At 37.1% G+C, this 26,761-nt stretch overlaps 4 protein-coding genes and 1 long non-coding RNA gene across 13 annotated transcripts in view; 3 read left to right on the forward strand and 2 right to left on the reverse strand.

Annotated features, from left to right (window-relative positions):
• Positions 1–8,493, forward strand: part of LOC136262806 (NEDD4-like E3 ubiquitin-protein ligase WWP2) — an 11,570-nt gene extending 3,077 nt beyond the window's left edge. Inside the window, exons 7-23 of the mRNA XM_066057211.1 lie at positions 930–1,205; positions 3,042–3,147; positions 4,209–4,374; positions 4,423–4,504; positions 4,931–5,012; positions 5,073–5,176; positions 5,235–5,247; positions 5,298–5,400; positions 5,573–5,733; positions 6,561–6,720; positions 6,778–6,911; positions 6,967–7,107; positions 7,167–7,287; positions 7,342–7,446; positions 7,504–7,600; positions 8,102–8,174; positions 8,228–8,493. Of these exons, the coding sequence (XP_065913283.1) occupies positions 930–1,205; positions 3,042–3,147; positions 4,209–4,374; positions 4,423–4,504; positions 4,931–5,012; positions 5,073–5,176; positions 5,235–5,247; positions 5,298–5,400; positions 5,573–5,733; positions 6,561–6,720; positions 6,778–6,911; positions 6,967–7,107; positions 7,167–7,287; positions 7,342–7,446; positions 7,504–7,600; positions 8,102–8,174; positions 8,228–8,327 (2,024 nt within the window). The 3' untranslated portion in view covers positions 8,328–8,493. The remainder of the gene's footprint in view (positions 1–929; positions 1,206–3,041; positions 3,148–4,208; positions 4,375–4,422; positions 4,505–4,930; positions 5,013–5,072; positions 5,177–5,234; positions 5,248–5,297; positions 5,401–5,572; positions 5,734–6,560; positions 6,721–6,777; positions 6,912–6,966; positions 7,108–7,166; positions 7,288–7,341; positions 7,447–7,503; positions 7,601–8,101; positions 8,175–8,227) is intronic.
• Positions 8,313–17,443, reverse strand: LOC136262874 (uncharacterized). Of its 2 annotated transcripts, XM_066057301.1 has the most exons (7): positions 17,330–17,443; positions 13,692–13,831; positions 13,268–13,640; positions 11,312–11,439; positions 11,147–11,244; positions 10,199–10,282; positions 8,313–10,152 (listed from the first exon to the last, which is right to left on the reverse strand). In XM_066057301.1, exon 7 carries the CDS (start codon positions 10,112–10,114, stop codon positions 9,713–9,715), a length of 402 nt encoding a protein of 133 aa, XP_065913373.1. In that variant the 5' UTR covers positions 10,115–10,152; positions 10,199–10,282; positions 11,147–11,244; positions 11,312–11,439; positions 13,268–13,640; positions 13,692–13,831; positions 17,330–17,443; the 3' UTR covers positions 8,313–9,712. The 2 variants fall into 2 exon arrangements, with proteins under 2 accessions (XP_065913373.1, XP_065913372.1); XM_066057300.1 differs by lacking the exon at positions 17,330–17,443 and having other exon boundaries at positions 13,692–14,127.
• LOC136262887 (uncharacterized) lies at positions 13,675–17,751 on the forward strand. Its single transcript, XR_010704382.1, has 3 exons — positions 13,675–13,754; positions 17,375–17,454; positions 17,503–17,751. It is a non-coding gene; the product is annotated as an uncharacterized lncRNA (long non-coding RNA).
• On the reverse strand, positions 17,616–20,071 carry LOC136262849 (unconventional prefoldin RPB5 interactor-like). 8 transcript variants are annotated; one of them, XM_066057268.1, is made up of 7 exons: positions 19,974–20,071; positions 19,892–19,926; positions 19,724–19,802; positions 19,539–19,674; positions 18,547–18,629; positions 17,991–18,500; positions 17,616–17,797 (listed from the first exon to the last, which is right to left on the reverse strand). In XM_066057268.1, exons 1-7 carry the CDS (start codon positions 20,001–20,003, stop codon positions 17,744–17,746), a joined length of 927 nt encoding a protein of 308 aa, XP_065913340.1. In that variant the 5' UTR covers positions 20,004–20,071; the 3' UTR covers positions 17,616–17,743. The 8 variants fall into 8 exon arrangements, with proteins under 8 accessions (XP_065913340.1, XP_065913347.1, XP_065913345.1 ...); XM_066057275.1 differs by lacking the exon at positions 19,892–19,926 and having other exon boundaries at positions 19,539–19,664; positions 19,974–20,044; XM_066057273.1 differs by having other exon boundaries at positions 19,539–19,664; positions 19,892–20,025.
• The window catches only part of LOC136262848 (large ribosomal subunit protein uL3-like), a 9,597-nt gene continuing 2,879 nt past the window's right edge, over positions 20,044–26,761 (forward strand). Inside the window, exons 1-3 of the mRNA XM_066057267.1 lie at positions 20,044–20,312; positions 21,140–21,238; positions 21,294–21,393. Of these exons, the coding sequence (XP_065913339.1) occupies positions 20,088–20,312; positions 21,140–21,238; positions 21,294–21,393 (424 nt within the window). The 5' untranslated portion in view covers positions 20,044–20,087. The remainder of the gene's footprint in view (positions 20,313–21,139; positions 21,239–21,293; positions 21,394–26,761) is intronic.

The raw sequence follows: 26,761 nt of genomic DNA on the forward strand, positions 1-26,761 counted from the left end.
GTTGTACGAAACGACTAACCTTCAGTCACAAACCAATAAATAGCTGAATCATTTAGCAATGATTTAACGCTTTATATAACCTGTAATAGTAGTCTCAGTGTTAAGAACAACTGCAGTTTGTACACTTGGTAACGTTGCCATAAATCACGTGACCGTATCGAGCCCGTAACCGTAAAATGTATTGCGTTTCCAATCCATTATGTATTTAGTATCTATGGTTCTACCTGTTCATATGCTAGTTTCTTCTTCCTCTAACTCGAGAATAATCATGTGGGAATCGGATCCTTTGTATACATGTTTTGTAGGTGTTTTTTCACCTCTACAAGGCACAGGGCATGTTTTAGATAAGGCAAAAGTGGTTAATCAGTATTAATTTTAATATCTTGTGAAACAGATGTTCTTTCTACATACCATTGTTCATCCTGTCTAAGTTAACCCATTGAGCAAGCTTTGTAGTGATGTATATATAGTTCAGTGTATTTTGATACTAAGAATTATTCATATTAGGTCATATTTTCACATGCTGTATCCATTTTTTGAAATACAATCAATTTTGTGCTTCAATGAGTTACTAATACACATTGCTGTCCATCTGGTGTAGAACTATTCTTCCATGGCATAGGTCATGTTTGCCATGTGTGTCAACACTATGTTAGTGAATTTGTTCTCCCAGTGTGAACTAATGTTTGGCTTTCACAAAACACTGCTATACACAATACAGTGTGCTGGTAGTGAAGGATATCATCACTGAACCTTCCCTGTGACAAAGGTTAACCCTGCACACATACTGTGCTCAAAGAACTAAATATTTTCTCTGGTTAAGTGATTCACTAAGTCCCCCAAAGTGATCTCATTAATAAAACCACCTCGTAGTGAAGTTGCATTTATTGGTCCCAAAGGTGAAATTCACTTATCCATTTATCCGATAGCATCATGGTCCCCTCAGAGAGGTAGCACTTTACCTGCTGGATCAAGTACTGGCACTACATCACCATATCCACGTCAGCAGTATGCACCAACAGCTGGATCGTCAGCAACCCAGCCACGCCCACCCCAAGCTTCAACCAATCAGCAACAACCTTCTGCACAACAGCAGCCCCACCCACCTCCACAGAGACCTCCACCTCCTAACCCCAACCAACAACAACCTCAACAACAACAGACACCACCAAATACTATTCCTCCAGGAATGACTCTCCCTTCTGGTAAGAAGTGATTGTGGGTTTGTACATATGTATATACAGTGGAACCTGTAAACAGGTGGCTGATTTTTTTGGTCTTAGTAAGTAGGTGGTTGCAGTGTACTGTGTACACGTCTCAGCTCCTCACTTTGGAATTATAAATTTAAAATAGGTAACTTTTGATAGCAGCTAAGAAAGGTTCCACAGTATAGAGGTGTGGGGATATATTGCATCATGTGATGTCATTATTTGTACCAAATTAAATCACAACTAAGTGACTCACACATACACTTGTAATGTAGAAGATGGGTATTGGCAGCCAAAGTTTACTGGTTTCACAACCAGCTATAGACTATAGCTTATTCTCCTTGAATATAAATACTGTGGCTTGTATTTGAAATGTGTTAATTGTGTGTAAAACATCTAATGGAAACTGGATATGCAGAAGATCAAGAAAACTTGTAAACGTTCTGTTCAAACTCACTGCTACATAGTCTCAAAGTAGCTGCATGTTGAAAGTTACAGGGAAATGCAAACTTATAATCAAGAATTTGTTATATTTTTATGGCCTGCCTTCAGCAAGGTCTACTTACCCTCCAACACTCAAACTCTCCTTAAGCACATCTGGTATGGTGTCTTTTCATCATGCAGTACGGTAGTACTGTATAGTAGGGACCACAAAGGAGTAGGTGTAGTCCATGAAATAACATCACCCAAAAACCAGCCTCAATTTTCCCTGACTATGATGAGGCAGTATTGGTTAGGTAAAGCTAAGCCCAAACAAGCTTTCAGATCACTTTCAACAAGTTGCTACAGAATTTAAAAAAAAATTTTTTTATTAAACTACTGACTGAGTAAGTGTAACTTGATAACAGCTAAGGCTATGGGCTTGATTTTTTCACTGTTTGAGATTGCTTCAGCCCGAGAGGTGTCTTTTGGCATACCACAGTACGTACAATTCTTCCAGTGTTCTCCTTTGTGTCCCATTCATCTTCGCGCTGAAAACAAAAGGTGTCAATTTGGTGGTAACACGTAATGGCTTCCCTTCAAAACAGAAATCATCTGTATTTGACTATTTTGATTGCAGAGGTACTTTTCGAACAGTTCTTGATTTGTACTGCCGTGTAACAGGTTGAACATAACCGGCAACGAAGCGTAATGGATACTTCACTTTTCAGACGATAATTGATATAACTGAGGTGCGTGCTGCCAATTCTTTCGGTATGCGTGGATTGCAGAGGTGCTTTTTGTCATAATGCTGTGTAACGAACATAGCTGACAATGAAGCGTAATGGATACTCACTTTTCAGACGATAATTGATATAGCTGAGGCGCGCGGTGCCATTTCAGATGGAGTATGTGTGGGTTCACCAGTCATAATAATTATTTACAAAAAAAAGTTAACAAACAAGTACACAAAAAAAATTGGAATTTTCAACTAGAATAGGGACCATAGCACATCGATAAAAAGTACTGAAACAAGTTGGAGTAGTGCATGATATTAAATCACAGTAAAACAATAAGAAGTGTTATATCCCTACTGTGCTCAAGATACCATAACGCAAATGCACAGTAGGGACTTAACACTTCTTATTGTTTTACTGTGATTTAATATCATGGACTACTCTAACTTGTTTCAGTACTTTTTATCGATGTGCTATGGTCCCTACTCTAGTTAAATTTTTTGTGTACTTGTGTCATAATAAAAATAACATAGTGCATTGTACAAGTGTGGTAATTGTGTGACATTAAAGTATGGCTTTTTATAAGTAGTCACTTTGAGAATGAGCTCGTACTTTTTTGCCTCCATCTTTGTTCTGTTTGTTTACTATTTCATGATCCGTTCCACGTGCTACACAGGCTGGGAGATGAGGAGAGATGCTCACAACAGAGTCTACTATATCAATCATAACAGCAGGGTCACCACATGGGAGATGCCCCAATTAGTGCACATCCTACCATCTGGGTGAGTGAATTTGTTAGAAGCATCTATTGTTACTGTATACATTAAGTGTGTTTATTTTTATTTGGATACATGTACTTTAATGAAGTTAAGTTCTTGAAATAAAGTGATACAAACTTGATTGTTTTATTAGTCTCTCATTCCTACACCTTTTCCTTGCTGTGTGGATAACATTGGTGGCTGAATGGAGCCTTTTAAAAAGTAACTAACTAGTGGGCTGATGTCATAATTTATCAATATACCAATAACCGATATATTGGCTACAGAAGTACTGATACCGATAGTAACGTTTTATCAACCACCTTTTGAGTTTCTCATCATTTTATTGTAGTGTATGACTGTCCATACTGAAAATTTATGTTTAAATACATCCCATGTAAAAGGGAGAAAAAAAAACTTGTGAAAGGGTGTGATGAAAAGGTCTGAACAAACAAAAAAATAGTTTAGCCTAAATTACATCCTTGGCCAGTTAACTGTACAAACGTCATGCTTTACCCACAGTGCTACAAGATCAACCATGCGTAAGATTAGACAATTATAGCACTTAAGTGAATGAAATATCTGCTAGAAGTCAACTTTTACTGATTTTCGATATTACCGATATCATGATATTGGTACCAATGCTGATACTTACATCAGTACACCTCAACTAGCTAGAGCTGACCAGAAAGCAGCATTTGAGTCATGTAAGCTACAGTGTACCTTATTTCGCACACTGTAACTAGTGAAAAAAAATTAAGTGTTAGTCTGCTTGTCCACCCACTTTGTTATTTTTTGAGTATTGGTAGATGAGATGCTAATGATTAAGTTTGTGTGGTCTAAAGTGAAATCATAAACTGATCTGATATTGAGGAGCTTATATGTGACTTTAAAAGGGGAAAACCTTGTCCCAGCATGTTTACAGTCCCAACAGGTCAAATTTGTTGATAACAATTTTTATCTCTGAATGTCTGTATAAAAACTCAGGTCAGGTCTAGATAGGACCATAGCCCAACAGTGTCTTTTATGAAGAGTAATTTTCACTGCAAGTTAATATCATAATGTGTTGACTTGCTTATTGGCAGATGGGAGCAGAGGGTGGATGATCGTGGTCGCACTTACTATGTCGATCACAACACACGCACAACATCATGGCATCGGCCAACCGTCGAGAGTGTCCGTAACTTCCAGGAATGGAGAGACCGCAATTTGACGGAACAGCGGCAAAGACATCAGCAGCGATTTCTTCTAGTAAGTGTAGTAAATTTATTGCGATTGTCTATTGCTTGCAACTACTAGCCAAATGAGCAGCAAACTAATGCTACAACAACTGAGAATAGTAATAAAGATAAAGTTGATAGCACTTTACCAGACAATTGGGGTGAGTTTTATTTGTGCATTATTCTTTAGTTAGCCTGTACAAGCAAGCCAGTGTGTGTATGGGTTATGCTTACCAGCTAGATCATGAGGTCTCAAGTAGAGCAACATCAGCTATGTGTACGAAACCCACCACTTTTGGGGATATTATTATTTCTAGAGCTGTTCTGCTGTTCTCTGAATGTTTAGGCATACTTACACATTGTGAGGCAGTCTCCCCTTTGCTCCTAAACTTGATTATTTTATGGGTCTTCAACCATAATAGCACTCTGATGTTTGTTTATTTCTAAAACACTGATCCGTAAAAAGTTGTCATAGCCAAAGGACAGAAATAGTGTAAACACATTTATAATAGGACATCTCACTAACAATTTCACTAGTATTGTGTATAATTTGGAACTGTATTTATGTGTCCCCTTCGTATTCACAGAAATGCGTCATTTACCAAATGGCAAGCCATATTTTGTAAACCACAAGAGCAGAACAACACAGTGGGAGGATCCACGTGTCTCGTAAGTGAATGTAGTTAGTGTTGTGGGTACAGCTAACATATTGCTGCACTGTTATTTCAGTATTGTAGAGCAGGCTCCACTACCCCCTGGCTGGGAAATGAGATATACTGAAGATGGACACAAATACTTTGTAGATCACAACACTCGTAGCACAACTTTCCAAGGTAAGTACATTACAGACATGCCCCTAAGGTTCATGTGATCATCTTTCTGTGTACACAGATCCTCGAACAAGGTATGTAGCCATGGAAACTGGTGTCACATGTGTACCACTCATATTATTAGCACGTCAAAAGCTGCAAGTGGCACCAAGGGTACTTACGGTGTTGCCATTGCTTATGAGAGAAACTTCCGATGGAAAATTGGTCAATTCAGACAACTTTGTAATGTATGTATATATTAGGCTTATGTGCTAGAAATAAGTCAATCATTAGACAAAATTATATTATTGTTGACCTAAATCTGCAAGTCATTAGTATTCTATTTTCTGACCTTTTTTGACTGCACTAGGCTTAAGTGGTATTTGTTTTAGTGTTATAGGGTTGTGATTGTCATTGTAGACTAATGCACTGCCAAGCCACATCAAAATACACGTCAGTCGGAATTCTGTCTTTGAGGATTCCTACCATCAAATCATGAGAATACAGCCACACGACTTACGACGGAGGTTATACATCACATATCGCGGAGAAGAGGGTCTGGATTATGGAGGATTAGCTAGGTGAGTGTGTCAATGGGTATGTACATGTGTACTATGGTCTGTTAATATGGCCACTTGATATAAATAGTTTAATAACCCATTCACAGCCAAATTCTCAGGGACCTCTGGCCAAATTGCCGAATCGCATCATACTAACAGTCCAATACACAGAACTACTTAGTAACCATATATCTAAAAACCAAGGAGATGGACTATTTTGTTTTTGTTTACAAAGCAGTAACCACAATGAAATTATCCAACAACAAAGTCTACACTTTGCTAAAAACCAACTGGAACAAACAACGGAATCCCAACTAACTATTTACAAAGGTGTGTTACACTCCAAAGAACTAATCTATACAGTTTACTTACAGTGCACAGCTGGTTTCTTCGTGATTTGTCCCATTTTTTGCTGTTGCACATGTGTATCTGTACTCGTGTCCATCATGCCATGTCTGGGGGATAAAGCAGCCGACTGTCGACTTTACCTGTTAGTATAACACCTTTTTATTGACTACTAGTTTTCAACTTGAAAATTTAACTCACCTATTATAAAAGATTACACTTAACGTAATTGCATAACAAACACGCAATAGTCCAGGAAGGAAAGATCCGGTTATCCCAGAAACGGGACCTCTATGGGTGTGTCTGTTTCAGTACTAGCGCATCTTGCTATGAAACGTGTTTACAAGTTATAGTGAGGCTAAAGTTTATTCTATGAGTGAGTTATGATGCCATATGGCAGCAGTGGCTGTTAATGGGTTAAGGTACCAGGTTGATCCCAAGGTGTCCATATTACAGTGGTTCCATTGTACTGCAAATAATTGTTATGCAATATAATTTTTTAGGGAATGGTTCTTCATGTTATCTCATGAAATTCTCAACCCGATGTATTGCTTGTTTGAGTATGCTAGCCACAATAACTATACTCTACAAATCAACCCACGATCAGGCGTCAATCCAGATCATCTAAAGTACTTCAAATTTGTTGGCCGAATTATTGCAATGGTAAGTGGAGGTGTGGCTACATTATTGCAGCTTGCATTGCCACACCCATCCCTGCAGGCTATGTACCATAACAAATTTATTGATAATGGTTTTACCCTACCCTTCTACAAACGTATGCTTGGTAAACCGCTGACAATGCAGGACTTAGAAAGTGTAGACCCTGAATTTTATAATTCTCTCATGTGGATCAAGTGAGTTTTAATCACGATTTAAGGGGGAGGGGCTCACTGTTGTTGCTATTTACAGAGACAACAATATTGAAGAGTGTGGTTTGGAGATGTACTTCACGCAAGACCAGGAGAACTTTGGAGAGATACAAGCAGTAGATCTTGTCCCTGGTGGAGCTGATAAACTGGTCACTGAAGAGAACAAACAAGAGTATATAAAGTGAGTGTGTCTCTTGTACTCATGTGAGATATTATGGAGGGATTTCCCATACTTTTTAGCTTGGTATTAGAGTGGCGATTTAAACGTGGAGTTGAGGAACAGACGAAAGCATTCCTTGAAGGATTTGAAGAGGTAGTTCCCCTTCATTGGCTGCAGTATTTTGATGAACGTGAATTGGAGGTGAGTGTGTGAAGGGGTGGCTGGTTTACAGCAGCCACTATCTCTTTCCTGCAGCTAATGCTGATTGGTATGCAAGAGCTGGATGTTGATGAATGGGAGGGAAACACAAACTATCGTAACTACAACCGCAACTCTAAACAAATCAACTGGTTCTGGCAGGTCAGTGATAACCACATGTGATGGGCTGATTTTTATCCAATTGACTTGATGATACAGGTTGTCAGAGAATTTGACAATGAGAGACGGTGTCGATTATTACAATTTGTCACTGGTACATGTCGACTACCTGTTGGTGGCTTTAGAGAATTAGTTGGTAAGTTGTCTGCTCGGCATGCTGAAATGTGTATCAAATCTAGAATTTATAGTTTGATGAGTGACATAGATGTTTTTGTAGGCACCCATGACTTCCCAGTTAAAAATGTTCATCACTATTTTAATTGGCCTAGCTACCAATGTATTGCTGAATAACTGCAAATATCAGTGATTTTATTGTGAAACTAGGGGCGACCTGTGGGACCAAAGAATATGGTCTCAGTATGGAGGTGGTCTTACAGTGTATCAATAGGTCATGGGTACACTTTTCTTAGCTAACAGGGGCCCTACCAAACGTGACCACTATAACAAGGTGGAAGTGACTGGGTTTTATCACTTTTCATCAGTTACATATAATGCATTGTGAGAATAGAGTTGTGTAGTATTCAATGAATGGAATTTCTCCATTAAACATATCCATAAGAAACATTTGAAGTACTTCACATTTTTGCAAAAAAAGAGAGCTATGGATTTATATAATAGATCTCATATTCTATTACAGGCAGTAATGGGCCCCAGAAGTTCTGTGTAGAGAAGGTTGGTAAGGAAACATGGTTACCACGGAGTCATACTTGGTTAGTTACCAAATGTATATAACAGTTGACTACTGATTTTTTGTCTTGCCCAGTTTTAACCGGCTTGATTTACCACCATACCGATCCTATGATCAATTGAAAGAAAAACTTAAATATGCCATTGAGGAGACTGAAGGGTTCGGACAAGAATAGGGGAAAAAATGCTAATATTAATAATATAAATAATTTGAACATTTTTCAATTTCTTTTTGTAAAAAAATAATTGTGTTATATTGCATGTAAAAAATGTACACGTATAGTATGAAAAAATTGTACAATTAAAGTGTTTATAATCAAAAATTAGAATCGTGTTTTGTGAGATGCCTTAAACCAGGACACTGTGCATTGCTGCTCAGGCCCCTATGAATGGTACACATCAGAATACAATTGAAATATATTCTCCTTGCCCTATATAGCCAGCTAGCATTTCATTGTAACACTCCCAATTTCTCTCAAAATATCAACCCTACTATAAAGAGTATTGTTTACGGGAGCAGTTGTACATTTAAACGTATTTAGGCTTGAGCCAATTATGCTTTGAAAATGGCCTATTATGCTCTCAAAATCAACTTTACAGTTGGCTGTTTTACTAGAGTATATCAGCCTTTCTAGACTGCTGTATTAGACTAAGTGACTGCTCTATTAGAGTATCTCAATCTTATTTCCATGAAGTGTGAATAATTAGCCAAGAAAGAATAAAAATAATAACATTGCACATTTTCTTAATATGAAATGCAGTATTAAGGTGTAGTGTATTCATGTTTTGTTGTATTTTTGGCACGCGCATTGCGCATTTAATTAAAAATCGTCCTATTATGCTGTTATAATGCTTGATGCTTTTGCTAGCCTATCATGCTTGAAATTATGTCGGCATAATTGGCACAAAGCCTAAATGTATTAGCCATCATTATTATTTCGCTTGTTTCCCATCACCCAATGGAACAAAAACTGATGCAGGCAGGAGGTGATTATTAATTATATACTTGACTCTTCAGTCCCTGACTGCTCTATTAGAGTAACTTGACCTTAGAGTCTGCCAGGACTGCACCCCGTTGAACAAGAGTGGAGGCACTTCCACTTTTCTGCTAAGTTTATATACACAGCTAATCCATTTACCTAAAAGCTTGGTCACTCTGTGCCTCCTTCCATCATGAAATAGTGCATTCAGGTGATCTATATCAAAATTTGGTGTGGCTATCTAAAAGTTGATGCAGGAAATGACAGAACACAAGGAATTTAATAATGATGGCCTTATGCTTATTCAACAAAGTACATTACAATCAAATTCTCTATGTTCCTTGTTGTGTTTATACGAATGCCAAAATGACCGTTCAATTAGAGTATTTACTCAACAGATGTATAAACAATCAAATTGATGTTTGATTTTATCTACTTTCAAACAATAACTGGAGCATGAGGAACTGAAATTTTAAATCAAATTATTTTAAATCAAATTACCCATTGTATTACTCTTACCATTCCTGTGGTTGTGTTACTGGTCTCCACAACTGACCCAGTAAATGGCTTCACCGCAGGTGTTAGTGATATAGGCACAGTGTCCCCAGAGGCAGTGATGATGTTGTAGATGATGATGATGTGATATCTTGTGACCAGTGAACAGGCTTAGATGTGGTTGTCTCAACCTCCTCTGGTTGATCTGAAGGAGGAGAATGTCTCTTAACACAAATATCTGCTCGAGTAGTAATCACTTCTGGCTGTTTTTGTGCCACAGAAGATGATGATTGTTGTGTAGAGTGTTTGACATTAATAACAGTGATACTGTCTTGTGGAGTAATCTCAACATTATCCATCTCTTTGTTCTCTTCTTCCTGACGTTCTAACTCTTCCAATCTCTTCAACAAATCATCGTCTTTCTTTGCCACTTCCATTACTACATTTTCTGACTTCTTTTTGTGTGCAGTTCTCTTCCCGCCAGTCATGGGTTGGTGATCATCATCAGTAACCTCTTCTCTGATCTCTAGTTGTGTGATGTCATATGATATCATCAGGGATCATGTGATTACCTATTGTAATGATGATGTGAAGTGGAGTCGTGCCTCAGCATTCTCTAACTCTTTCCTGGCATCAGATAGCACAGCTAAATATACCTATGGTTGTGCAAATTATTTTCCAATGATGTAATGTTTTTGCGAATATTTTCAATTTTATTTTCACGAATGATTTGCAGAAAAGGATTTAATAATGGAGTATTATCTCTTGATATAGTATGAAGTGACAGCTATGTTCTAGAATCATTGAAAGGAAGTGGTTACTGAACCAAAAGTTTTTTTATTTTCACGTCTAGTAGTTGCCCCGAGCATTCAACTTTAGGGGATATGTCTCAGTAGTTTCCCTGAGCATTTGACTTTAGGGGATACGAAAAGTAGCGTTAGGGTTAGGCCGGTCGGGTTCAACTTTGGTTTCTTCTTCACTTCACTTTTAGGTTACATTCTTCTTACTATATATATATAGTGAAACTACCATGTGAGTAACATTTATAAGGTAGAAAAGTAGGGGAAGTGGGCAGCTAGCAGTGGTAGCACAGTGGTTAGCACACTGCCTACAGTTTTAGTAGTCCAGGGTTCGAGCCCCGGCTGAGTTTTGTGTTGTTGTTTTTTCTTTCTTTCTTTTCACTTAGTGACCCTTTTTTGTCTAAGTTTTACTGTCGGTAAATACTGTGGTAGTATTTAGCGATAGGTCCAGATGTTTGGAATGGGGAGGGTTGACACACCAGTACAAATAAAGTGCAATGCAATGTAGTGAAATAAGGAGGTATGAATGATAGTAGCTTATTTCTGTGACAGTATAGCTATGTGGGAAGCTACTTTGGCATTGAACAGATGGTGGTAACATGCTAATGTAAGAATTTCCTACAAAGTATTGTTCATATATCTACTATTTATTGCTGGAATGCTACTTGAACTGATAATTTTTAAATTTAGCAGTTACTGTACATCTCAACAACAACCCACCTATTTCTAATTTCTTTTTGCTGTCATTATCCACAGTGTCTGAGAATGGGTTATCATAATTTCAGCTTATCGTGGTGAGTAGTTTTGGAATTATAGTGCTAGACAGAGTAAGGAAATTGATTTGTACAGCTACTATACTACAGGTGCTTAAATTCACAGCCATACCTTTCAGTCTGCAGAGTTGAGAGTTCACCATGAATTGGCTAATTATAGATTTAGCTCTTCTGCCCTTGTGTATACAAGGATGAAAACATTTTAAATGATGAAGACTTTTTTTTACATCAATCACATCTCTGTAAATAAAACACAGGTGACACACATATCCTCAGGATTATAGAACAAAACTAAGAAGTGTGAACTTTGCGTGAGCAAGCAAATAAGGTGGTATATAGATTTAAGGCCTGCTTCCCTGAGCAGTGACTTGATTATAACTTGCATATTTGTCCTTGAAATGTACATAATTTCATCTACATTTCCAAAATTTTGTCTCATTAAACAGTATGCTTGTGAAAACTACACAGGTTTTTGCTGAGATGGTCATGTGACCTTATCAGCAAAAATCAGCAAAAAATTCCCAAATTACTTATTACTGTCTTATCTATAGTGTCCAATGAATGGTCTACCAAAGTGTCAGCCTAGTATAGTCTGTTCACGTTCACCTGAGCCCTTGTTTCTTGTTAATAGCTCTTGTTACATGAGCCAGCTGCCCAAACATTAGTAATGCTGTGAATCCCTTTAAACACTGGAACTGTTTATCAAAAAAGCGCTTTGATACGGGCAAGAACAAGTAAGTTATGAGGCTTTAAAATATTCCATACATTTAGTATTGACAATTCAGGCACGCAAACATGTTCACCTCTTTGATATTACTAAGTATATCTCGCGGAGTTCAGGTGAACATGTACTGACTATAGTTTTGGAATTATAGCTAGACAGCTACAGTAGGATTAGCAAAGAAATCAGTTTGTACACCAACTATGCTTTGCATACCTTTATCTTTGAAGTATGTATAATTTCACCTTAGTAAGTCATTAGAAAATTCTACTAAATAAAATTTTGTAGAGAATTATCAAAAGTATTTCAAGTTGTGCTAAAGGCTTCTGTAATTGCATTTATAATTTGGGCAATATTTCAATAAATCACCAATATCGCCTAAGCAAGTGCTCGCAATACCATTATATTGCATCTATTTTGCCTTCGCAATATTATCGCATAGGAAATATCTATCACATTTTGTTATCGTTTTTATCATCTATTTTGTGTCTTGTTAACTATGTCAATTGGCAATTATCAATTCTTTGTTAGCAAAGAAGTTGTGTTTGTAAACAATTGTATGTACTGTGATATCACCTGCCAGGTTGAAGCAATGTCTAACAGTGAAACAATCAAGCTGGTATACCTAGCTATTATGACTGAAGGTATCAGTCAGTTAGTAAGTCAATCAGTCAATAGAATTTTTCACTAAAATATCTTATAGGAAGTGTTTTGGGTCATATCTGTGGCCTTGACAATACTACCAAGGCACTGTAAAGGTATTTTGAGGCTGGTATCTGGTCAGTATTTCGTCACTGGAAAGTGCTTACTGTAATCAGGAATACAACTAGTGCATGGACAAGGGAGCACGTAACTCTGTAAACAGTGAAATTCAAACACATAGCTGTTGTGTATTGTTATACAACATGGTTCCTTATTCATTATGAGGAGGCACATGCTTGAGTACTGTCTCGTTACTAGACAGCAAAGCAAAATTATGGCAACAAAGCTGAATGGCACAACAAAAGAATGGTAGCATAGGCATAGCAGGACAACTTTTACTATAATCACTATAGTGACACAAAATTACTCCATGGACTATTCCTAACTTTCCTTTCGACTTGAAGGCCTTCCTCATACAGTATGGATGGAGTAGTGGCCCATTCTATGTGTCTTCGCTACTTGCGTAAGAGAGATTAGTGATGATATACATCATTAACACAAGATGCCATGTTTGAATTTTCCTAATATTGTTAGAGCAGTGTACGAAGAGCTCCCTTGTCCATAGGATTTAATATGTTTCTGTTGTCATAGTCCCTAATATACAGTACTACTGTACCATACTGTATGATACAATTACATAGTTACCTGCATGGATAGTCAGTCATTATGCAGCCTACAGCCACACCCTCAGGAGCTGCAGTCATAGCCTCACCCATCTGCTCACATGCTATGTGTAAACAGGAGTTATCCAATGTTTCATCAGGTAACTCCTCATTATCTGGCTGATCAGGTGATGACACAGATTCTGACATCACAGGGGGAGACAATGATGTCATAGGGGTGATGATGACACAACTGATAATGTTACAGGCAGTGATGAAGACAAAGGTTTAGATACAGATGGTGACACTGTTGATGACATAAATGGTGATACAGACGAACTCTTAGTGTCATAATTTAGTCTATAATACATTCCAATCACTCCTGCTGTATGGTGGGTTTCTATGGGAACTGCTGCCTGTTTACAAACACCACATTACATAGGAACTTCACATGACAACCAACTGACTTGTTTGATTGGCTGCGTCCTCAGTTGTGCACCATGCCCCTCAGATAACTCACACTCTAAATGGTAAGTTAGTGCTATAACTTTAATATCAGCACGTGATAACACGTGATAGTCTCCAGTCTGCTTAGCAAATGACGACACTACATAATGATGAGGTCTATCTGAAATTACATCACAGACATAAAAATGGCCGCTGTAGCGTGGGAATGTTCGTAAAATTTGTCTGGGAAACTATGGGAAGCATATCAAGAAGTTTGCGAACATTTGCTGTTCACGGTAAAATGTCAGCTGAAACAGGCATGTCCAATACATTTTGATTGAAAAACCATTAAAAATTAAATTAATTATCGTGTACAGCCTACCTCGAGTCTGTTTAGTAACTTTCCGAATTTGATATGTGTAGAGCAAGTCTTTGCGAGTGCAATGATGCCAAAAGAAGTCTAATTCACAGAAATTTTGGTGAGTAAAAATGGCCTAAACCGACCAGACGTAGCAAATTTCCCCATACATTTTGTATTGGGCATTTCGGGGGCATGCAATAAAAGGCATAATAACCCACGACACATGATAGATACCTCAGATTCTGAACCAATTTGGAAAGAACAGTGAATAGCAATTAAGATGAGCTATAGCAGAAGGAAATCAGAGGAAATTTAAGCATGTCATTTTAAGGTTGAAAATCACTTACTTTTTCTATGATGAATTGAATGGCGGATATTTGGAAGGGAACACTCTGACCTATTTCGATGTCTTGACAGCCATTAACCTTCACTACATTAGTGTTACAATGTACCAAAAGCATAGTTCTGCAAATTAGTTTGCGAAAATTACAGTGTTCTGTGATTAAGCAAAATAATATCCGTGCCATGTAGCAAACTTCTTCATATGATGAAAATTTTTGAATGGCAAAATCTCAGCCAAGTAGGAAGATATCGAACTCTAACTAGCAGGTATGGCTATAAGCAAGAGTTAATAATAGTAATAGTAACTCTTGCTGTCACTGATCCGTACAACTCTGAATGGCACCAGTCAGACATATTATAAAATCAATCGTGCTGCTAGCAACTTAATACACGCTCCGACTGTAAAATTACTGTAAAATTACTGAAAAAGATACAGCTATTCCCCTTTGTTTTCAGCTTTGGTCCACCCATTATACAGTACAAGAAGTGCCTCTCCAATTAATCGAGTCACTACAAACTAATGCATGCCCTTATTATCAATGACCAAGTAATGAAGTGGCTTTGCTTTCAGTATGTTCTACCCGTTACACAGGATTACAAATAAAGAATAGCAAGAGAGCACCTCTGCAATTAATCCAGTCTCTATGGAAATTACAAACAATTCTCATGGCAGTTAGTTACACTTAAACCATCACATATTAATACCACGAATCAACAGTACATACTGAAGGTACTTTTGGGCTTATTTAATACTGCCAAGGCGCCATGAAGTTATTGTGAGGCTGGTTTTAGGGTGATATTTTTGGCCAGAAAAGCCTTCATGATCCCTAATATACAGTACTACCATACTGTATGATAGATGTTAGTTAGAAGAAAATTCAGTTGAATAGGATATTCCATAGAAATTTGTTGGAAGAGTTTAGGGTTGCTCTGAAGGCATTTTTGGGCTTGGTTATGCCTTTTCAATGCAGCCAAGCTGTTATGAAGAAAACATTTGAGTCATGCCATATATGAAAAGTCCTAGCCTATGTTTAGACCACCACTTGTTAAGCTTTGAATACTTCTACTTATATCAGTATGCTAGCCCATTGTTCAACTGATTTGGAAAAAATCATGTGTATGTGTCATTTATATACTTGTGTTATACTTCAGTTGTTACAACACCCATACAGCCCATTAAGAAAACTGTTCACAACATATTTATAAGACCTATTTCTCCCGTATTTAAATTGGCACAAAATATAAGCCACAAACTAAGCTTAGGTTTAATACAGGATATAGCATGTTCATTTCTCTCACATAGCCTACTTTTAATAACATAAATCTTTGCCACACTTGTGCAAGCTACATACACACATATATACACACATATTCATCTAGTTGTTAAAAGTAGGCTATGTGAGAGAAACAAACATACTAGCTCTATTTAAACCTAGACTTAGTTTGAGGCTTACATTTCATGCCAATTTAAATACGAGAGAAATTGGTCATATGATATGTTGTAAATAGTTTTCTTAATAGGCTGTATGGGTGTTGAGGTAGGTTTGAGCCAATTATGTTTTGAAAAATGGCTATTATGCGTTTGAGCAGTGCTCAAAAATCCAGCCTATTATACTCAAAATTATGCTTTCAAAATCAAGATTATGCTCTAGTGTTAGCTGTTTTATTAGAGAATATCAGCCTTTCCTGCCTGCTGTAATAGAGTGACAGCTCTATTAGAGTATCTCAATCTTATTTCCGAATAACCAGCAAAGAAACAATAAAAATAATTACGTTACAAATTTTTCTTGATATGAAATGCAGTATTAAGGTGTAGTGTGTTCATGTTTTGTTGTATTATCGTGTGCATTGCACGTTTAATTAAAAATCTTGAAAATCGTCCTATTATGTTGGCATAGTGCTTGATGCTTTTGTTTAGTCTCGTGCCCAGACCACTTTTTTTCTTTTTATGTGTGGGCGCCCCCACACAAAAAGAAAAAAAGCGGTCTGGGCATGAGACTAGCTTTTGTTATGCTCGAAATTATGCCGAGGGGAGCTAAAATTTACTATGTGATAACTAGGAAGCTAGTTACAGGGATTTTTACGCATGGGCAATGGATAAATGGAAGGAGCTTCAAGGGGAAGCTAAACTCCTTTTGAAAAGTCAATAATTGTTCCCCCCCTTCCTGTATGGGTCGATGGTTTTGTGGGGAACAACATATAGATGCAACGAAATGTTTATAAGTCACTGCCAATTATTTTCAACATAGTATTGGTAGCAAAAGAAGCCTCACAATGACTTGGCAGAACTAGTTATGCATATTCAAGCCAAAACATGCCCTCACAATGACCAATACTTTTCTGTAGAATTTTATATATTAATCTACTGACTGATGCCTTCATCCAATGCTACTGGTTTGATTTCTTCACTGCTTAGGCCTGAGATTTTCAGCAGCTACAACGTGCATCATGGATCCACCTTTGTGTCTCGAGCTCATTTCTTTTTCCACTACCTTACAGGTGTTGTGCTGGTGGCTAATTTCTGTAGTGAGTGGATTGACTGTACAGGCACTTTTTGCACTGTTCTTAGCAGACGGAACATTGCTACAAAGCAAAAATAGTTCCTCACTTTTTTCATGCAGTATGTGTGGGCTCACCAGTCATGATGATGTTACAAAAATGTAATGAATACCATACAAGTGGAAATATTAGGGAGTGAAAAAGTGGTGTTTATGACAAAACACTTGTTTTTGTTGGCATCATTTTAATTTGGCAAATTCTTTTAAGCAGAGCATGCATTTGCAGTTTGCAGAGATATGAGCTAGTGTGTAGACCACTTGACATAAACTGCATGTGGATGTTTTTGAGATACAGAACATCATTACATCATACTTTTCTATTTCATCACAATAACTAGGGCTGACCGGGTTTTTTTTTTTTTAAGTTGCTAAATTACCATATTAAATAAAATCCTACCATTTTTCCATGTGTATTATTATTCACATGTTATGTCTATCACAGGCAGTGGTGGGACGCAAAAGTTCTCCATAGAGAAGGTTGCACGTTGGTGATGAAACTTGGTTACCACGGAGTCACACTAGGTTGGTTGCACACAAACAATACTTGTATACATTTGTAATCTTACACAGTTTTAACCAGCTTGATCTTCCACCTTACAAATCCTACGACCAGTTGAAAGAAAAACTTATTTACGCCATTGAAGAGACAGAAGGGTTTGGATTAGCATAAAAGAGAAAGATGAATGTTATATTAAATCATTTGAACATTTCTTTTGTAAATAAAATAATTGTTTTTGTAATTAATTGCATGTAAAAATGTACACATTTTATTGTATGTACAATTTAAAATGTCTATAGTCAAAAATTAGAATCACACTTTGCGAGATGCCTTAAACCGGGACACCTTGCGTTGCTGCTCAGACCCCTATGAATGGTACACATTACAGTAACAAATGAGTTGAGTTGGGAGGTTTTTTTTATAAACTCAGTCAAATAAGGCTTCTGAACAATCTAGTTATGGCAAGGAAAAATAACTCTCAAAAGCACAATATTTAAAGCATAAAGTACATGCAAATATGCCTGCTCACGCTACACTTTAGTAATTAGAATGCACTTACTGTTTGTGTGGTTGTGTTACTGGTCTCCACAACTGATCCAGTAAATGGCTTCACCATAGGTGTTAGTGGTGTAGACACAGTGTCCCCCTGAGGCAGTGATGATGCCGTAGATGATGAAGTAATATCTTGTGACCAGTGAACAGACTTAGTTGTGGTTGTCACAACCTCCTCTGGTTGATCTGAAGAAGGAGAATGTCTCTTACCACAAATATCTGCTGGAGTAGTAATCACTCCTGGCTGGGATTGTGCCACAGAAGATGATGATTGTTGTGTTGAGTGTTTGACATTAATAACAGTGCTATTGTCTTGTGGAGTAATCTCAGCATTATCCATCTCTTTGTTCTCTTCTTCCTGATGTTCCAACTCTTCCAGTCTCTTCGACAAATCATCGTCCTTCTTTGCCACTTCCTTTACTACATTTGCTGACTTCTTTTTGTGTGCAATTCTCTTCCCGCCAGTCATGGGTTGGTGATCATCATCAGTAACCTCTTCTCTGATCTCTACTCCATCCTAGTTGTGTGATGTCATATGATATCATCAGGGATCATGTGATTACCTGTTGTAATGATGACGTGAAGTGGAGTCGTGCCTCAGCATCCTCTAACTCCTTCCTGGCATCGGATAGCTTCTTCTCCACAGCTATAATAGAAAAATAATAAGTGACTTCTAAGCCAGCCAGCTTTTCACAATGTATGAGTTATAAAAATGTCTGTTAATTTCTTGTGTCAGCACAAACTTTTGTAGAATCAATCGGCACATATAGAGGAGAGCATATAACTTCTGTAGGAAAATGTCACAATTATACTTTGAACACCCATGAAAAACTGGTAAGGGTACACCAGAAGGTTATTATCATCTCCACTCAATGAAAGTTAAGGTGGAGAGAACACTTGAAAGTTGGGTGGGAATATATACCAGTAGCAGTGTTTCAGCTAATAAGTATGTGTGTGAATAGTAGCATACATATAAAATAAAATAATACTGGTTGTAAATAGTCTAATTAAAATAATGCCAAATAGCATGAGTCAATGACTGCTCTATTAGAGTATTTCAACTAAGTTGCAAAAAAAGCCCTATATACCATAAACAACAAAAGTTGGCAAATCAAAGCAAATTTGCTAAACTTTATTCATCAATTAGCTATACTATATTGCTCAATATTGACTGCATGGTAAATTTGCCAAATTTTAATACACCAACCTAGCTGGTTGGCATACTGATTCACCAAACTTAAGCCACATTTGTCATTTACGGTATATTACACTACTAAATACAATAAACATAATTGGCTAAACTGATTACAAAAAATTAAGACAGAAAAATGTTTGACATGCATCAACTATTAGGGGAGTTGCTCACTGTTGACAATGTGACAAGTGGTCAAACTGATTATCAACAGACAAGGCAAGGGTTGGTCAAATCTGTGTGAATGGTGTAAGAACATACAATCAGAATTGGTCAAAGGTCAAGGCAGAATGATTAAATGCTTGGACCAAATTCCGATCATGGCTACATGTCCTCTTATATTATAATTCTCTCTTGACTAACTTTTTTGTCTTCTGCTGACGATGTCACAAGCTTGTTTAGCTGACCGTTGTACAAACCAGTTGTCCCCCAGTAATACTAGTATCTCATTGGTGTGGTACAGGTATCCTGGCATGAAGGCATGTGGTCCTAGAGGGACCTACTGGTATACACTGGAGGCATTGTAACCATGTTATGTGTTACCCTACCATTACGTCATGACGAGTGGTGTCAGGTAGGGTCTCTAGACGTTGCTTCAGTGCCTCATAGTCATCATGAAATCCTTCCCTGTGGAACATATTGGCAGATCATTCATAGATAGTAGAGTTATAATTAAGGAATCAAGACATTGAGATATATTATGGACAACAATTTACCATTGTGCAACGTTGCTGCGACATTCACCTAAAATCTATGTAGAGAAAATGGCAAATACGTTTAAGCCAATTGTATTGTTACCTTATTTTCGGCTTCCAACAACCGTTCCATTACTTGTGAAAATTACAATTACAATTGTGCATTAAATTATTAGAATCGCATCAAGTGCTGCGCTTTATACAGAAGCAAACACACATGTTTGCAACTCGTTCGTTGTTACATATCGAGGCTGGAGTTTTGAGTCGTGGTCTACTGTCAGGCTCACTGAGGTATTGCTCGGTAGCGCCAGAGGCGCCATCAGAACAGACCCAGTCGCAATGGACACCTTCGTCAAGACGTGTTGGAACTATAGCTATAAAGTTAGGCATGTCCCATGTATGGCTAACTGATGGTCGTCACGTGCCAGTAACGTTATTACAGGTGAGAAATATGTGTGCGTATGGTGTTGTGCAAATTATTTTCCAATGATGTTATTTTCGCGAACAACTTCAATTTTATTTTCGCGAATGATTTGATGAGTTGGAATTAATAATGTCTTGATAGCGGTGATATAGTACGAAGCAGGCTTGGGGTCAAATACTTTGAAAAGTATTTAAATACAAATACTCTGAAAGTATGAAATACAAATACTTATACCCAGGATATATTTCAAATACAAATACTTTTAAAAGCATCTAAATTACTTCTGTACTTTGATCTAAACTACACGTTACACAGCCACCCAATAGTACACTAATATTCTAATAAACTTTCAGGTGTATGGTAAAAGCAACTGACCACTCATAATAGCTTAGTAACTAGCTAGCTACTTAACTTATTGATTACATATCTTATAAACATATTCCTCAAATTGTTTGTCAGTTAAATGGTACTGATCAGGGTGAAAGACTTTACCTGCTATGCTAAACAGTCTTTCTACTGGTGCTGAAGATGTAGGTTTGCAGAGAAATCTACAAGCCATTTTGTGAAACTTTGATTTACTTTCCAAAACACAAATGGGTCTTCTTGTGGTATGCAGGGTGAAAGTAAGTAATTTTCAACAATTGTGTTTAAATCCTTGGAAGTATTAGCAGTTGCAGAGTAGAGTCAGACTCATTTTATTAAATCACTGAAAAAGGTTTTTATTTTCTTGGCTGGAGGTTCAGACTCTTCCTCTATTTGTTCAGAAATTTCAGAAGCAAAGCATTTTAAGTTTGCTGTATATAGTTTATTTTGCAAATTCTAAAATTAATTTCTCTGTGTTTTAGGTACTTGATAATCAAGTGTTAGGAGTGAAGGATGAGAAAGACAAGAAAGGATTTCATGTGGTGGAGGTTGGCTGTGTCAACCATGATAAGCCATATAAGGTAACAACAATAGGCAGTGTCAGTATGTTATTTTATGGCTCATGTTATCATATAGCTAGATGAAGATAGGCTGGAATTCTATGCTGACCTGGGTATATACCCAAAGAGGAAGATAATGGAGTTTCCTGTCAGTAAAGATGCTCTACTTGCTATTGGTAATATACATTGTGCTAGCTATGTTTGGGACCTACTGGACATGGTCACTATAATGAGGTGGTCTTATTAATGAGGTCATGAAGTACACTTTAACTATGTTTGAGACCTACTTGACATGGTCACTATAATGAGGTGGTCTTACTGATGAGGTCACTATAAGCAAAATACTACCCATCTGTTAAAACACACCTGAATTTTCCAGTTGACTATATAGGTCTTGCCAAACTACCCAGAGTGACACTATCTGTATGCTAAACTAAATAACCACATCTTAATAGACTTACGCATTTAGTTGTACTAACCACAAGGCAAAAACTGATACATTTATATATTTAAACACCAGATACAGGCAATCACAATTATACACACATCACACCACATTTGTGGAAAAAAAAAACAACTCAACTGACTTCTCAGCTATCATAGCCATCAGAAATGAGAGTATTTGAGAACACTAAGAAACACTTAACTTGATTCTGCACTGCACACAAAAAAGGTTATGTAATAAACACACAATAGTACACAAAGGATCCAGTTATTATTTCAGCACAGGTGCATTAGAAGCTAGTCAAATTTCAAATAACTGATTTTGTTGTTAGCATTCTGCACCCACTGGTACTCAAACATGTAATTCCAGTGTAAATGTGTTGAAATTGTATTCAATGAGTGTTTTATTAGAGCAATCCACCGTATATCAGTTGCAGCCGTGGATGGGTTAAACAATGATATGAACGAATGTTAAATTTTAACATTCGAACATTCCTTAATGAATGTTCGAATGTTATTGCACCCACTAAATTAGTACAATAATAATAATAATAATAATTTTGCGTTATAAACATGTACCAAAGATAGGTTTGTGTACATTTCTGAAACCTTTTACCTCAAATTAATGTTAAAAACAACCATATAATAGTAAAAACCTACTCTTAAAATGATAATAATTGAGCGTGGGTGAGATAACGAATGTTGAAATTTACATTCAAATATTAAGCTTATTGAACATTCTAACGAATGTTTGACATTTGTTCATGCCCTACTGTAGATAATTAGGTATGACTTGTGTACAGGACTTCTCCATCAGTCCTGATGTATTCGAGTACCTCTAGATCTTTAACGTTAGTGATTGAATGCTTATATGTGGCTGCCTCAGCAAAACCCTGACTTGTTCGCACAATTTTGTTATTTTCTCAGCATTATCTGTAGTACCCAAGGAATGGATCATCAAAAGTTTCAGCCTTCTGTGGTGAGTAGTTTTGGAATTTAAGCGCTAGACAGTAGGAAGAGCACGATAATCAATTTGTACAGTGACTATACTGAAAATAAACTACAGGCAATTACATTCGCAGCCATAACTTCCATTAGCATTAGTGTACAATGTTGCAATTTGGCTTTAAATGTTCACCATTAATTAGCACATCAGTTATGGTATAGTATTTGCTCTGTGAACACATATGGGTATGAAGGCGGTTTAGTAGAAGAAAATGATGAAAATCTTGTTTACGTTTACCGCATTATAAACAAACGCATGTGACATGCATAGTGTTGGGGCTACAGAAATGAAACAAAGATTTTCAAACTCCATGAACAGGTAAATAATAGTTTTAGTCTTCCTTCTTCAAGTAATGGCTCGATAAAAGCTTGCTTATTTTTTCTTTGTAGCATGCATAATTTTACAAATTATTTTTAAATTTCATTTTTCTCAACACGCATTCGCTTGTGCGAATAAGTCGGGTTTTTGCTGAGACGTTCTCATATATGAATATTAGTTATACCTGTGTGACATGCATTATTCTACTGTACATGTACAAGTTTAAAATTTTAATTTGCAAATTCCACCAAAAATTCTGCGGACAGACTGATATTCTTATATCATACAGTATGGTAGTTTAGTGATCGTGGAGGTTTGGGTTTTCTGGCCAAAAAAAATCACCCAAAAAAACAGCTTCACAATACCATCCTGGTGCCTTGGCAGTATTGGTTAGGTATAACCAAGCCCCAAAGTACCTTCAGTATGCTTCCACTACAGAATATTTATTCAATGGAATTTCTACAGACTGACTAACTACCAGCTTGCCTGATGCCTTCTGACAAGCGTAACTCGATAACGGCTAAGGCTACAGGCTTGATTTTTTGCTCTCATTACTGGATTTTTGCTTACATTATTTGCTGAGAGTTTATCTGTGCCCTTGTTATATCAATACACAAAGTCAATGAAGACTGGTACTTTGCCACGTGACTGGGTCACAGCCAACATTGTCCCAGTTTACTTACAAGAAGGGAGATAAATGTGTCGCTTCTAATTATCACCCAATTAGCCTTACCTCTGTTGTTAAAATTATGGAGTGTATAATACATTCGCAACTTACTTCATGTTTGGAGGCCCATGGTCATATTTTCAATCATCAATATGGCTTTCGTAGACATTGTTCAACAACTCATTTGTTATTGGAAGCTACTTATGATTGGACATGTACTCTGGAATTACGTCAGAGCTGCCATTGTTTGTTCCTTGACTTTTCTAAGGTATTTGACACTGTGCCTCATTCACGCTTGTTATTAAGGTTGGAAATTTATTAAAATGGACCAAAGTTTTTTAACTACTCAATCTCAGCAAAGTGTCTCATTCTCAGCAAAGTGTCTCATTCTAGTTGGTTGTCTGTTATTTCTCAAGGCTCTATCTTGGGCCCACTGCTATGAGCTTCATCCGAAATTACGTCACAGACATAAAAATGGCCGCTGTAGTGTGGGGACATTCGTAAAATTTGTATGGGCGACTATGGGAAGAAAATTTTTGAACGGCGATATCTCAGCCAAGAAGGAAGATATCAAACTCTAACTAGCAAGTATGGCTATAAGACATTACAGTAAGTACGTAAAAGCGATTTTCGGTTGATTTTCAAAACAACGCTAGATTCCTATTCTTTCAGCTAATTTATAACCATACCTGTTAGTTTGAGCTTGATATCTTCCGTCTTAGCTGAGATATCGCCGTTCAAAAAGTTTCTTCCCATAGTCGCCCATACAAATTTTACAAACGTCCCCACACTACAGCGGCCATTTTACGTCTGTGACATAATTTCGGATAAGGCTCATTTATTTTATATGTTAATGGTATAAAATCTGTGATCTCACACTCCTATCTGAAGATGTTTACTGATGATCTTACTTTGTATCGAAACATTGCCAGTGTTAGCGATTGTGAGTTGTTACAATGGGATCTTAGGAGGATATATGAGTGGACCTTGACTTAGCTGTTATGACCAAGTGTGTAGCCTTGAACATTACCAACAAACGTTATCCTTTACTATATTGGAAATTGGATCTCATTTGATCTATTGGGTCCAGAAAGTGAAGCATCTTGGTGTTTTTGTAACTTCGAAATTGAACTGGTCCAACCACTGCAAATGTTGTGTACAGTTTGTCTTAATCATCTTCACCGTATTATGCTTGGTGCTTCATTTTCAGCCAAGAATATTGCATATAAGCACCTTGTGAGACCCCATCTTGAATATGCCTGTCCTGTTTAGTCTCCGTTTACTTCTGCTAACATTAAATTAATTGAATCAGTACAGCGCAGAACAGCCCGCTGGATCTGTAGCACCTGGAATCCACAATTACATCAATGGTCCAAGTCATCAAATGATTCATATTTCACTCGTGAAGCAAGATACCGACCAGTAGCCAACAAGTATAAAGTAGCAAAAGCCATTGCAAATTAGCGTTATCTTGAAAATTTTCCAGCATATTATACAAATCATTCATTGTGTTGTCTTGTAACCATACCTGTTGTTTAGAGGTTGATCTGGCTGAATATGATAGATCAAAACAATTTCTCCATAGACGCCTGTATATTAGTCCCCAAATAACGTGGCCATCTTGTGCTCATGACATCATTGTGGATAAAGTCCATTGTACCAATTTCTTTCTGAGTACCAAAAGTTCTTAAGGAATATAAGTATTTATTTCAGCCCTACCATAAACACCTTCATATTGTTGACCTCAAAAGTATGAACTCTCTCTCTTGTCAGAGAAAGTATTAATGTACTGAAACCTGTTCAGTGTCTACAAATCAGTCAATGATTGTGCTGAGCCAGCAACTATAGTGGTTGTTTGGAGTGTTGATATTGAATAGTTCATTTTTTTCCATCATTGGTTAGTCTTTTTCTTCTTACACTGTAATCTGTTGCACTCTCTTCTCTAACTTCTCCATGTTGCTTGCCATACACATGTGTTACTGTTCAATCAATTGTAGCTTTTCTTATGTAAACTTTCAGGATTGTGATGGTCCTATCCAAAATTGCAGCTTTGAATGTATTGAATCAATACAGCGCAGAGCAGCCCGCTGGATCTGCAGCACCTGGAATCCACGATTACATCAGTGGTCCAAGTCATCAGACGATTGTATCAGTGAATTGCAATGGCCATCCCTGCAATCTAGATAGCAATTCTTGTCACTGTCAATCTTGTATGATATCTGGAAGGGGGGTACTGAAATAAATTTTAGTGTTTACTTTGAGTTCAAAAAATTGTGTACAAGGTCGTGCTCCCTAACTTTAAAACTGTGTTCTTCTATTATCAATGGTTTTCATTACTCTTTTTTGTATCTGTGCCATTCTTGTGGAACACTACTCCAGTAGATATATTAGCCCAAAGTCAGGTTAAATATTTCAGATCAAAACTGAAACAGTTTCTATTCTAGAGTATTGTGATTGTTTTTAATTTTGTAATTGTATCGTTGTGCTGTTTTGTTTTTGTTGTTTTGTACCTGTATGAATTGTATGTAAGGGTATTACCTTGTATAGGCATCTTCCTTTTGTGTATTCCTTTAAAAAGCTAAAGTCTTTGAGCAGGCTGTAGGACCAGGTGTCCTACAGACCTTCAGCACTTATGCTGTAAAGCATTAATAAATAAATAAATAAAAAATAAATAAATAAAAAACAATTTGATAATAACAACAAGAGTAAATTTCATTATTTACTCTTGATAATAATAATAAGCAGAGCTGATAAATGGAACAGAGGCCATAGGGGTGTCTGGCCTATGTAGTTTGTGTTTAAATTGGATCTGATGCAATGCCATATTGTGTTATAGATTATCTCAGTGCATGGTCTAGACATATAGAGAGAGGCAGCCAATCCAAGATATACATGACATGGTCAATAAAGCAGGGTTGTTGTTTGACTCGGCAGATGGGTACCAAGGTGTAATTTTATTGGGGCAAGTCCCCACACTGGCAGTATTTGCTTCAACCATCAGTGTGACCATCTGAAAGTTTTTGTAGCAAACAGGAAGATCCCACACAGTCAGTAGTCAATTCAAAGACTAAAACATGTCAAACTAGTTGAAGTGGTTGTATGAACTACT

This window comes from Dysidea avara, chromosome 8 (genome assembly GCF_963678975.1).
Source record: "Dysidea avara chromosome 8, odDysAvar1.4, whole genome shotgun sequence".
Taxonomy (NCBI): domain Eukaryota; kingdom Metazoa; phylum Porifera; class Demospongiae; order Dictyoceratida; family Dysideidae; genus Dysidea; species Dysidea avara.

What these genes read in the sequence shown, in the direction of transcription:
- LOC136262874 (XM_066057301.1), bottom strand. Translation starts at nt 10,114, where the DNA reads ATGACTGGCGGGAAGAGAACTGCACACAAAAAGAAGTCAGAAAATGTA.
- LOC136262849 (XM_066057268.1), bottom strand. Translation starts at nt 20,003, where the DNA reads ATGGAACGGTTGTTGGAAGCCGAAAATAAG. An exon ending in TGTTGGAAGCCGAAAATAAG is followed by an intron (nt 19,927 to 19,973) that starts GTAACAATACAA and finishes TTCTCTACATAG; the next exon opens with ATTTTAGGTGAATGTCGCAG. An exon ending in CCACTCGTCATGACGTAATG is followed by an intron (nt 19,675 to 19,723) that starts GTAGGGTAACAC and finishes GTATACCAGTAG; the next exon opens with GTCCCTCTAGGACCACATGC.